This window comes from Mangifera indica, chromosome 12 (genome assembly GCF_011075055.1).
Source record: "Mangifera indica cultivar Alphonso chromosome 12, CATAS_Mindica_2.1, whole genome shotgun sequence".
Lineage (NCBI taxonomy): Eukaryota > Viridiplantae > Streptophyta > Magnoliopsida > Sapindales > Anacardiaceae > Mangifera > Mangifera indica.
In genome coordinates this window covers 387,333-400,314 of record NC_058148.1, presented here as the reverse complement: position 1 = coordinate 400,314, position 12,982 = coordinate 387,333, and the positions used below count along the sequence as shown (strand labels likewise).

Sequence of the window (12,982 nt, the reverse complement as noted above, 5' to 3'; positions counted from 1 at the left end):
AGTTACTCAAAGATTTGTCCGCGAAGGATAAGAGTCACAAAAAAAATGAGTAATATGAATAATTTTTGTATATAAATAATAATAATATATTATTATATAATTAAATAATTAAAAATTAAATAACATTTAATTATATAATGATATATTATTATTTATGTTTAAATTATGTATATAATATTATTATAAAAAAGACAGAGACCCTTTTCACTTGAGCTGAACTGATCTTCAACCTTTAGTTTTAAGTTCAACTCATTTGAACTTTATGAGAATTCAAACCTAAGCCATTTCAATTCAAATTCATCCCTGCCTAAAACCCAAACCCGTCAACAATTTGGAAAAAAAAAAAAATCAAATATATTATAACAATCATAAAAGGTAAGAGAGTTGTGTACCTAACCAATATTCCTCTCATAGCACAACCATATGAAAGGACAGAAATTCATAGGCACAATAAAAGTTAAAATGGCAAATCCCCAGTTAGATTCCACCACTTCCAACACCCCACTGGATATAAAGTTTTTTCTTTTAATAACTAGAAACCCCACTTATATTTGTCGGAAAAATAAACCCGGAAATACAGTAACTAGACTCATAACTACTCCACAAAATAAATCAAGATTTCACAAGCTTTACAAAGACTCAAACCCAAAATATAAAGTTAATCAGTGCAACCAAATGTATATTTCTTTCTGCCTTAAAAAATGCAGAACAAAATCTGCATTTTTTCTAGCCTAATTCTGCAAAGAGCAGGAACAGAAACTAAGAGAACAATATGATAATGACAATGAGAAAAGAGGCAATCAAAAAATTTGACCCTGTACACTGACATACAAGTATCTTTGTGTATAAAGCTGGCTGCTGCTGCTTCAAGCAAAATTTTAAGACTCTAAATTTTCAATCTCAACCCCTTTGTATATCGATCCTCAAATGGTGTTATAATGTTTTCCACTTTTTTTTTTTTAAATCCTAAAAGCTACTATTCTTTGCAAGCACCAAATCAGAGAATATCTTCTGTTTCTAATTCCTTGCAGGAATATTTTGATATAACAGGCTTGATGGCGTGGGCATGCATGGCTCACTCGTTTCGGATGGAGTAATATTTGTCCCATAGCACAGGAGATTTCGAAATTTCGCTCATAAGACTCTTGAATTTAAGGCTGCAATCTCCTCCACTGCAAAACAAGAAGCATTCAGAACAAGTATATGCTATGTGGATTAAATAAGCTTAAAGCAGTCCAGTGCACTGTTTTGAAGACCGGACCTGCCAGTTGGACCGGCCCAAAACCAGCCTTAGCTTTTGAACTGACCTATATGCTGACATCAGCATACTAATGCCAGTATAAAACTGCAATTTTTCTGTGCAAAGTCTGAGACTCAAACCTAAGTCTCAACCTTTACGTAAGTGAGGAAGCACCATTGAGCAACATCACTTTTGATTTATTACTTTTTTCCACTAAATCAATCTTTTGTATTTTATAAGGAAAATAAAAAAATTCTGAAATTGATGGAACTTGAGAACCCACCACCTCATCAATTGATAGTTTGCACACCATCAAGCCAAGTTAATTTTTCTGTTAATGTAATTCAGTTTTTATATTTAATGATTAATCATGCAAAATATTTTTTAACATTATTTTTACTATTTACTTAAATAGTTCAATGATCTATTACACCACCCATTAAGCAGGTCTACCGAAGAAGGAAAATAGCTGGAAACAGTGGAACAATGCACAAAAATGGATTAGCATCAGCTCAAAATGGGAAGGAAATACTGGCACATTTGACAGCTGGAGAAAGGAAAATGGATAAGAAGCAAAGAGCGCATTTAACAGCTAGAGAGGAAAATGGATAAAAAGCAAATGACACATTTAACAGCTGGAGAGAAGATGGATAAGAAGCAAATCAGCATATAAAAAGCAAAGGGGCGAGGGAGCAGATAATTTGGGGATTTGAGGGCTTAGGCCTGAGAGGATCTGGCACATCTGTTGCCAGAATAATTTATCTGGTTTATGTTAACTCTGTTACTCAGAATAATCTGTGAGTTGTGAGAACTTTTATGTTAACTCTGTTACTCAGAATAATCTGTGAATTGTGAGAACTTTTCTAGTCAATTATTTAATAAAAATTGCTGCTGAAGTTTGTGTTTTACTGAGTGTTTTTATCTTAACTATTGTTGTTTGATTGAAGAGTGTTATTGTTAACTTGGAGTATCTGTGGTTCCAAGCAGATTATTGATGCAAGGAGAACTATTGTAGGAGACAACAAATGAGGTACACATCACGATCCAACCATCAGATGAAGCGGACTGGCCCCTTCTTTGGGTCAGCATCTGATCCGAGTCTAAAAACATTGGTCCGGTGAACTCTTGATGGTCATACTATTTGTGGTTATGATCAGTGTAATAGATTGAGATTCAGTCATGCAATGCAGTATTCAATCTTATTGGCAAGTTTATGTTTACTTAACAGGAGGATAGAAATATGAACTGGATTCATGGACATGAAAGCTGACCTTATTCGATTCAAGGATGCGATTGCTCGAAGGGCACTGCGAATCATGTCTTCATTACGATCTACTTCTTGCTTGACAGCATCTTGCTTTGGCTTAAAGATGATAGTCTTTTGGAGAGGGTCCACCAATGAGTCCAACACTGAATTGAAAGAGATAATGCATGTGAGATTTTATATACTTTAGTAACTTTTAGTCTTGGTAAATTTAAACCAAATTCAGAAAGTGTAAGCAGTTACATCACTAACCTGCTAATACAGCAGATGGACACTTATCTGCAAGCTTAGAAAGAATAAGATGACAAGGCATTTTAACATCATAATGATCTGTAGTATAAGCAAGGAATTGAATTAGTCAAAAGGTAATAAAATTCATTAACTCCATTACAATAAAAGTGCAACAGACATGTCAAAAAGGATCAATGGAAGATGAAGGTTTACTCAAGAATATCATTAGGCAAAACACTTACCTTCAAGACCAGACTTTAGATAAGGTACAATGAAAGATGAAGGGTTCACTTGATCAAGACAACTGTCAAGCAATGTATCTACACATTCAAAGGCAGCTTTCCTCAACTCAAGTCCATCATCAACAGTATGCTTGAAAGGACCAAGATCGACCGTTCTAATAAGATCTTTCTGCACCAAGCCAAGAATATATGATAAGAAAATATGATGAACAGGGATCTAATGATGGCGTTGTGAATACATAAAACAGGGAAAGCAAAGAAAACCTGGACATTTTAAAAGAAAAATAAACTGAACAGCTCAAATTTAATCAATGACTTCAAAATCTTTTTAAGAAACTTTGACATAAAAATCTACCTTTCAAGATAATAAAAACAATATACAGTACACTGCAGAAAAAGAACCTACATTTAAGGGGGATCAACTACAATCTTCAATCAATTCATAAGATACCTTAACAATTGTTTGATCGTAAAGAAGTGGCAGCAGTTCTTGAAGAAGACCCTTAATGAGATTTGGCTTATTGTGAGCAAATGTACTCAAAGCCAACACAGCTGCACGCCTGACATGCTGCACATCCATATTATACAACCATAAGGTTCTGAACCACCTCGACTCACTGCAAAACAAAAATTCTACATTTGTGCTCAAGAGAAAAAAAAATTGAGACTTACCCTGTCTTGATCCTTTATAAGCATAAGGAATGATGAGATTTCAGGGTGTATAATCTCATCAATCTTCTCTGGCCGCTCCACTATAGAATACTTTACCGCAATGACAACAGTCGCCCTATTGAATGCTGCTGGGCTAGCGGTTCTCACCTAGAGGACAATTAGGAAACACAACAAAAAAATAATACTGTTACATATCCATGCTACAGACCATATGGTTGAGTAAGAGAAAGCTAACAGCCCTTTTGATCTGTAATAATCAGACACCTTTAATGCCGGGACAAGTTTTGCTGGCTCAATAAGTGCAATTTTACCCAAGCACTCGGCTACCACATTACGGACACCTTCTTCATCACTTTCACAATGGTTAAATAATAATTTAAGTATTGTCTCAACACTAGACTCCTGAAATTCTGCTTTATCTACAGATTGCCTCACTATAACCTGCATAAAGAAAATTTAGAAATTAAAACACAAATTTCGGTGGGAAAAATGCCTCCATGTCAAATAGAGAATGCTAATTTGTGAAGCCATACCTCCTTCAGAGAATGTAGCAGGAGATATTGTTTCTTCTGTTGATTATCAATCTGGTCCAAGATAAATGGTAAAAATTTGGATAAATTACCAACAGCGATGTTCCCAAGAGCATAAGACGCAGCAGACTTGATCTCTTCAAAAGGAGATTGAAAGGATTCTATGATAATAGTTTCTATGTGTGCATGTGAGCTCAGATCTTTCCTCCTCCCAATCTCACCCAGACATAGCAATGCAAGGTGCTGCTTAGCCTGGAAAACCATGGTAAATGCAATTATCAGAAGACTACATGATATTTGAGAGGTATAGAATTGGAGAATCATATATCAAATTGAAAAAAAGTATTGAAAGAAAATCAACTGTTCCTAAAGTATATAGCCACCACCAAAGCAATTTTAGGTGTATCTAATTCAGTAAAACAAAGGCAAACATGATAGTCCTATCCTCAACCCCCTCACTGGTATCCCATTTATGCAAATAAGACATCAATAAAAAATTTCAAAACATTTTCTCAAGATTTAACTTACTGAATTTGTGCTGCTATCATCTTTAAGAATGTCAGTGAGCATTTTCACTGTTGTTGAGCATTTGTGATCACCAGCAGCCAGGCAGAGTACAGCTATACACTGGGCTATAGAGTAAAGAGCCTGTTTAGCAACCCCACCAGACTGTAGAGATGGTTTAGCACTTGAAAGAAGAGATTCCAACAAAACATCAAAACTTGTATTTGCAGAATAGACTAAGGCTGCAAAAAAGCTTTGCAGAGCCTGCAATATCAAACAAACAAAGATTAAAGACATTGAACAATTCAAGACAATTAAGATTAAAAAATCCATAGTAGCACAGTAAGTACCACAAGTGCTTGACCCTGCAGCAAAGGGCTTTTAATTAATGCCAGAGCCTGCGGAAGAACTTTATTCCTAACAGCTAAACCAACATTTGGGATTGACCTCTTGTCAGCCATTAAAGTGCAGCAGAGCTCCAAGGCAAGAGCAGTCATATGTAAGTCTGAATCACTGCAATACAGACAAATCAAGAAATATGGCTAAGAAACTTACAACAAAGCATTTAACCATGTCAAATTTTCAAAAGAATCCCAACTAGGAGGTAAAAACCTTATCAATGTTGAAAGTTCAACAATAATAACTTCATAAGCAGATCCACCAATTTTGTCACCATAAGCTACAATTAGTGAATTCAGTGTCCCCAATGTTGCCTGCCTTAGTGCTCGATTAGCCTATTTCCCAAGTTAAGAGAGAAGTCAATATTTTTCTAGACATATCTACAATTCAACAGCAAATAAACAAATTTCCACACCTTTCGCAGGAATGCCGTCAACTCTGTGAGTACATGTTCCAAAACACATGAGAGATCTATGTGCAGTTGTGAAGCAGCAATGACAGCAAGTGCCTGAATTCAAATCTAGGTTGTAAGTAACCAACTCCTTACAGAATACTAGAGGCATCCAACAACAGATCCTATTATCAAATTTAATATCCAAAAATTCTAAATTGGATGAAGTTGGTTTTATGCATAAAAAAATTAATATAATGAAATATAACAAATGCACAATATACCCTATATATCCAACAAAGAAACTACAAGTATTCAGCTATTCAAGATGCTACTTTTGATTCAATAATGAAAAATAACAGACTTTACAACAGAGTAACCAATAAAGAGAATAGAATAACCCCTCGAGGGCACATAATTGACCTTACGATACATTTCATTTCATTGACATAACAGTTTTATAATAGAAAGGAAATGGACTGTTTTCCTTTTATGTGGGTGTTTTAAGAGAAGATAAGATGACCAATCACTTTAATAAAATGCATCCCTTCAATTTCAGCAGGAGTGTGAGGGAACATTCAGTGAAAGCATGCAGAAACATGAATTCACTACTCGCATCATCCCACATGGCACATAATGGCAATGCAATGTAATTTGAATTATTATCAGATTATAAATTCATGAACCATCTACAAGGCTAGTTAATGCAGTTACAAATAGCATGTTAACTTTTGGATGATGAAAGCTTTAACAAGTCATACCATACCAACAAAATCAAGCACATGCACCAGCACAAAACCAAATTACAAGAGTTCCAACAACATGATCACGGCAGCAATTTATATTTCAACAGACCAACCTTTACAGCTGTAAGCCTAGTTATCTCATTTCCCATCCGGTCAACAAGAACAGGCAGGCATGAAGGTAATTCTGCTGCAAGGTTATCACCAAATGTTGAAATGACAAGTCCCATGCAAGTAATAGCACACTCCTTAACCTCCTATAAAAATGGAAAGCATGAGATAATATAAGTAAATTCTAGCCAAAAATATAAATCAACAACTATACCTTAACCAAATAAATGGAAAGAAATAACTAAAAGAACATGAAATTCTGTGGACCTGATCTTGATCTTGGTTTGTCAAGCATGACATAATGACATTATAAATAGGATGAACGTAAGGTGTGAAATCAAAACCAAAGCCCTGCAGCACAGAAGTCAAATAATTGTACAGCATCCTAACAAATCTTGAAGTGCATGAGAATATACACCAATCTCACCTCAATACTAGGGCGGACAACACGGACAAGCTCCCCACAAACTCTTAATGCCTCCGCAGTTACTTTGTAGTACCGCTCACCAACAGCAGATATAACTGGGCTAGAAAGAGCCTGCAAGAAGATTAGTTGGAAACACGCCAGGTGAGTTCATTTATTAATTTAAATTCAACTACAAGCACAGGGGAGGAATTCCTTCCAACTTGCCTTGACAAATTCTTAAGAGTAAATAGGAACATTTTTCAATGTAGATAAGTGAAAAATTGATCAAAGAAAATTTCCATTCTTGTATAATATTTAGAAGATCAAGCCATTTTTCATTCATGTACTTAAAGATTCAAAACACAAATAAAGAGCAGATATGACTCCTATATTCCACAAACTAATTCAAAATCTATGCAAACCAAAAATTTAATCATAGATATATTTGTTTCCTTTTTGGTTCAAGTATGAAAATAAAAAAAAATTCATATTCTCATATATCTAACCACACAACACCATACTAGACCATATTCCTCAGACTCATTAAGTTAATTAAATGTTAGACATGCTATTGATACCTAGAAATAAATCAGCCAACACTCAATCTCTCAAGAACATACCACTCCTCTTGTTCTAGGAAAACAAGCACGTCTGTCCACTCCTATTGCAAAATCAAAAGCTCATTAATGAAGCCTGGCCAACTTAGCACAAGTGTGCACTGAAGTAAACTACCTTAAAGCACCATTTGCCTTAGACAAACATGACTTTGAAAACCTTAGATAAATGAGCTTCGGATATAGGAGGTGAATGCCAGAATAAGAAAAACCAAAAAAGTCCCAAAATACAAACCAAGAAGTAAATAAAATAGAACTAGCATTTGTACCTTGATGTAGGGGTGGAAAACAGAAGGTGAATGTGAAGACAAAACCAATCGTGTGAAAACAAGAGCTTCAATTTTCAAATTTGAAGTAGATGATTTGTCCTGGAATAAATATTGAGAGAGAGAGATGGAGAGAAAAATAGAAGTGTCAACACCAGAAGAAACTCTAAACTGAGTCATAATTCAGTTTCAACACAAATCAATATTACTCACATTTAATGCCTTTTCAATTCCTGGAATCAGTGATCCAATGTGATCTGCAAGGCAGTCTGGCAAGACAACCACAAGTTCCCTCAAAACAGAAAATGCACCAACCTGAAGAGGAATGGCATATAGATTACATTGCACACAGTACAGATAAAACCCAAGATATCTACAACATTTACCTTTGTTTTGATAGATTTCTCTCGTAGTTGTCTATTTATTGATTTAACAATCTTTGGAACTTCTTGCTTCAATAACCATCTTGGGCTGCACAAGGTTAGCATTCACAATGATATGTCAATAGTGTCAATACAACAGATAATTATAATTCAATGTTCAGAATGAAGACCAACAAAGAAATTGCCTTCTACAGACCTCAAAGTATAGCTGGAAGGTGTCAATATGCATCAATTAATCAATTTTTTCCAAAAACCAATGGTGGCTATGAAGCATATTGTTATAATGGGCAATCCACGAATGAACCATAAAACCTCTAAAAGATCATTAGACAGGAATATATTTTATGGATCCAATCACATTCAATGATCTCCACTTAGTACATTTTACAAAGGAATATAAAAAATTGTAGCAGGTGATACAATTTTTGTAGAATTGAACTTAAGAAGCTTAAAATCATATTCAGGAATCAAAATTCTTGGGAGAACCATGCACAGAAAACGCATCAATTAAAATAACACTGGCACTTTAATAATAAACGGTACTCACTTCAATTCATCTGTGTCAATTTGCCCTTTTGTAACATTACCAGTTTGACGCAGCAACTCAATAAATGTATTGAATACATCCATCTGCAGAAAAACAATGTGAGATAAAATCCAGGAGTAACCAAATATCAGTAGAAATTATTTCTTCCAGATCACCTTGACATTTTCTTCCCTTTCTTTAAATCTATCAATCAGTTTAGGGCACGCCTGCACAATTAGAGAATAACACTGTTAAAAGTTGTCCTCCAAGAAAACAAAACAATAAAAAATTTTCAAAAAAAAGGTTAAACCAAAAATACTGGACCACCACAATTATTCAAAAAAGTTAAACAGCAATCCTGAAATGAGAACAGTGGCATGAATAGAAATGAAACATCCACAACCTACATCATGGACTGCATAATGACAAATATAGTATTGGAATAAGTGCCACTGGTCTTTTACAACTTTATTGAGTTTGACCTGATCACAATGGCAACTTAAAATTTTGATGGAGTGGACTGTCCTTGAAAGCAAACTAACTCTTTGGCTCCGTGTGGAGTTAAAAGGCATTAAACATGGTCTTACACTGGTAAAGATTTCTTGACAATATGGTGAATATGATGGATATCCCTGTTTAACAATTTCACTATGATGGATAACCTATTGCTACAGAATCAAACACTCATTACCAAGACTAGCCCATCGTTCATCTTTAGCTTCAAGAATATAATGGGGACCTTTTAGCAACATTACAGAAACCAACCTATTTTTCAAAAACCTATTACTTGATACCAAAACCCTAAAGTTACAACCTTAAGCTCAAATCCATGGCCAAAGGAAAATGGAAAAATCTAATTATCAGTGCAAGTTACCCAAATACATACATTCCAAAATACAGTCACAGATATACCTCCTCATATAACTTTGATAAAATCTCAGGACGAGATACAATAAGAGCTGCCAAACATTTAGCTGCTGCTCTTCGAACTTTCCAGCTGACATCTTCATCATCTGTGTATTCGTTTGCACTATCACTAAAAAAAAGATTGAAATAAGTAATAAGTCTATCATGCAAAAATAAATTATGTTTACACATAGTGAAAACATACTCATCTTCTTCCTCCTCGTGAGTCTCATCTTCAGTGTCTTCCTCCATATTATCAGTAAAGTTTGGGTCATAACTTAGATATTCCAAAGTAAGATGAAGAATTTCATCACAATAGGAAGCAATATCTCTTGGACATCTGAGAAGAAAACTTTCTAGTGCCTGCAAACAGAAATTAATAGATATAAAAGGCATCAAAAAAACAACTGCCACAGAAAAAAGAGAAGCACACATGACAAACAATCATATGAAGAATCTTCCCCTTCCCTCCCAAACATAGAACACATATATGGAGAAAGAGAACCTGCAAACTGTATTCACGAAGCTCTTCATCGTTCTCTGACGCACTTGTGCAATAGTCAATCAGCACTGGCACGGTGTCTCCAAGATGAGGTCCAAAGCGATATCCAACAGCACGACTAAAACACCAGTGTCATAATTTGTTAATTAAAGAAAGATTTAAATTTCAAGAAAAAGCAGAAAAGAACATCAGAGAAAAGAAATGCTTGGGTGTAATTAAATATATTTAAAAGTTGCACATCTTGTGATCTTTCCATCTCTATTCACTTACATTCCAACAAAAATGGTTGTAATTGTAACCTTTTAACTTCAACTTTCATCCACTTTCTTCAAAATATAAATATCACCTAAGGATACATATGCACACTATATAGAAATGTATATGAAGTTTACCTTAAGGCCCCAATCATTTGAATCTTTGTACGAATCATATCAGGTTTTGAGCCCTTACATCTTAAATTGTGAACAACGTCAACTGTTGCCTTTGCCAACAGATCATCTGACAAGCTTGATGCAAGAGATGCTGAAGACCAAAGAAATTGTTCATATCAACTATTGATTTTACTAAACAATTAGTTTGATCTTCATGACGGAAAACAATATTGAAATGGATTCAACTCATGATCCTGAAAGATAACTAGTCCAAAAGTCATAGTCTTACCAATGCATGAAACAGTCTTCTTTCTTACACTGGCTTGATTGGAACTCAATTGAGTCAAAAGTGCAGTTAATAGCACCTCATGATCACTAGCCATTAGGCTTCCAAATTTATGCAGGACATCACATAATATATCAAGACATTCACATTTTATCTCTGTGCTTTTGTCCTGAACGCCCAAAAAAGAAATGTCAGAGAAAAACACACAGAAACCAAACTGCTGAGTGTTTACATCAGTCAAAGAATAATCATAACTATATTCTCATCCTTGTGCCCAAGACATTTCCATGCATTAAACATTATAAACTCACTCCAATGGAAATTTGTTAAACCCTGTAGATCACTGAAGTTCTCCAAACTTGCACAATACATGTTGATTTTGACAGAGTTAAGTATCCTTTGCCTATAAATCAACTATGAAGATGGTCTATAATAATATTCTTTCTAGTTAGAAGATGCCAACAGGGAGCAGAAAGGGTAATCAGGAGAAGTACCCTTAACAGTTTGGTGGTGATACTTCACAGACAATGTCCTTCCAATGTTGGATGTACGATATCCCCAACAAAGTTACTGCCAACTAAAGCATTCTAAATGTCTCCTTTGTTATACTATACACACTTTTTGTATCAAATTTCCCTAAATTTTCAAGCAAATCTGTATTGATAGACTATTTCTAGGAGCTCACCGGGGCAGTTATTGCTCTTGTCAACTCTGGAGTTAGTGAAGCATGAATAGATTGTGCAAGAGATGGAGTAGTGACTTCAGAAATAATTGTCTTCAAAGCTATGCTCGCAATGTCACGATGTTGATCTTTCCCATTCAGCAACTTATAGCATAACTTCTCAGTCATCTCAACAACCCATGGCTCACTGATCTTTTTAACCAATGAAGCAAGGCTGCAATACCACAAGATGCAAGCAATGATAAACTATTCTCTGTGCCTATTGATTTATTGCAAGAAAGAAATGTAACAAACCAAACATGTTGATAAAACACAATCAATAATTAATTTGCATACCATTTGACAGCCAATCCAGAAACATCGCCAGCAACATCATCAAGTTGTTGAACCACAACATTTGAGAGCTTAACCTCAAGATCAGCATCAGCCTTAAAACCCTCTTTGTTTAATTCATTCAGCAAATCGGATGTTGCCATGTATCTGTAATCTTTATCTTTACCAGTAATCTACACACAATCGAAGAAGGGTCAAAAATAAAAAGCTGCAACACACAAAATCAATCAAATAATCAAAATTAACAACAATAGTTATAGTAACGATAATACCTTTTCAAGAATTCCAGTCATCTGTAAATTTGCCATATTGTTGTTGCTTGACAATCCTATTTATATCACGATCTAAACAGAAAATTCAGAAACAAAAAATCAAAGATTACAAACCTTAGATACATAATGAGGAGATCAACGTTAATCTACTAAGCCAAAAAAAAAAAAAAAACATAGAAAGATAATCCAGAGGTAAAAATGAAAACCTACAAAGAAAAAACCCTCATAATCCAAAATTTCTCACAATATCAACAAAGAAAAAGTCATGCACTATAAATCCTATTAAACTTTAAAAAAAATCATGAATAAAAGAAGTAAAAAATCAGCTGCGAAAACTAGCTTCCTATATGCGCATTATCGTGTTACACAATGAAAACAGTTAATTACAATAATACAAACAAATATATGAAAAGTTTGAGAAAATAAACCCTAGTTACAGAGAGAGATGAAAGAAAGTGTTAGGGTAAAAATCGAGTGAGAAAGCAAGCAGAAAACGACTACGGATTGGAAGAGGAGACGAGAAACGTACCGTAAGAAAAAGAAAGAAACAAAGAGAGCTTGGTTTCAGTCTCAACTCTCGCTTTTACTGAAAACCTTCTGTTTTTAGAACTTGTGGGCCTGTTTGGTTGGCTTTTTTTCCAAATCTTTTTTTTTAAATATAGGGATGGTTTGTTGTGATTGGATTTTATATTATTTTTAATTTAAAATTATTTAATTATTTAATAATATATATTAAATACATAAATATTTATATTTTTAAAATAAATATATATAATTTTATTATTTATAATTTACAGTTTTAGTTTTTATTTGAGTCATGGACAATATTATTATCGCTGTACTCTCAACTGGACGAATAATAACATGGTTATTGGTACAAAAAAAATGAAGTTGTTAAGCTAGAATTCCTATTTAAGATTGACTGATGTGAGGGGAGACTATTTGGAGTAAATTCACCCCAATTTTGTGTTTGTGTTTTCAATGGGGTTTGTCAATTTGCAAGTTACTTTGCTCGAAAACAACAAAAATATTTTCAAACTTAGGCCAAGTGACTACTTTCCACCCAAGTTTAGATACTATCTCAATACCACATCAGTGAGGTTTGAAA

The 12,982-nt window shown here is 34.4% G+C and overlaps 1 protein-coding gene across 4 annotated transcripts; it reads right to left on the bottom strand.

Moving 5' to 3' along the window:
- Positions 1–505: 505 nt before the first annotated feature.
- Positions 506–12,499, bottom strand: LOC123193464 (cullin-associated NEDD8-dissociated protein 1-like). Of its 4 annotated transcripts, none has more exons than XM_044606474.1 (29): positions 12,404–12,499; positions 11,875–11,946; positions 11,606–11,775; positions 11,273–11,483; positions 10,591–10,756; positions 10,323–10,452; positions 9,934–10,048; positions 9,634–9,791; positions 9,435–9,558; positions 8,699–8,749; positions 8,544–8,626; positions 8,000–8,084; positions 7,827–7,928; positions 7,617–7,715; positions 6,755–6,865; positions 6,595–6,678; positions 6,333–6,473; positions 5,498–5,590; positions 5,296–5,417; positions 5,034–5,196; positions 4,708–4,947; positions 4,183–4,431; positions 3,914–4,090; positions 3,650–3,796; positions 3,429–3,545; positions 2,978–3,146; positions 2,757–2,834; positions 2,512–2,650; positions 506–1,172 (listed from the first exon to the last, which is right to left on the bottom strand). In XM_044606474.1, the coding sequence occupies exons 2-29, from the start codon at positions 11,908–11,910 to the stop codon at positions 1,076–1,078; spliced, it is 3,657 nt and encodes a 1,218-aa protein (XP_044462409.1). In that variant the 5' UTR covers positions 11,911–11,946; positions 12,404–12,499; the 3' UTR covers positions 506–1,075. The 4 variants fall into 4 exon arrangements, with proteins under 4 accessions (XP_044462409.1, XP_044462407.1, XP_044462408.1 ...); XM_044606472.1 differs by lacking the exon at positions 12,404–12,499 and adding an exon at positions 12,303–12,368; XM_044606473.1 differs by lacking the exon at positions 12,404–12,499 and adding an exon at positions 12,085–12,281.
- Between the last annotated feature and the right edge of the window lie 483 nt (positions 12,500–12,982).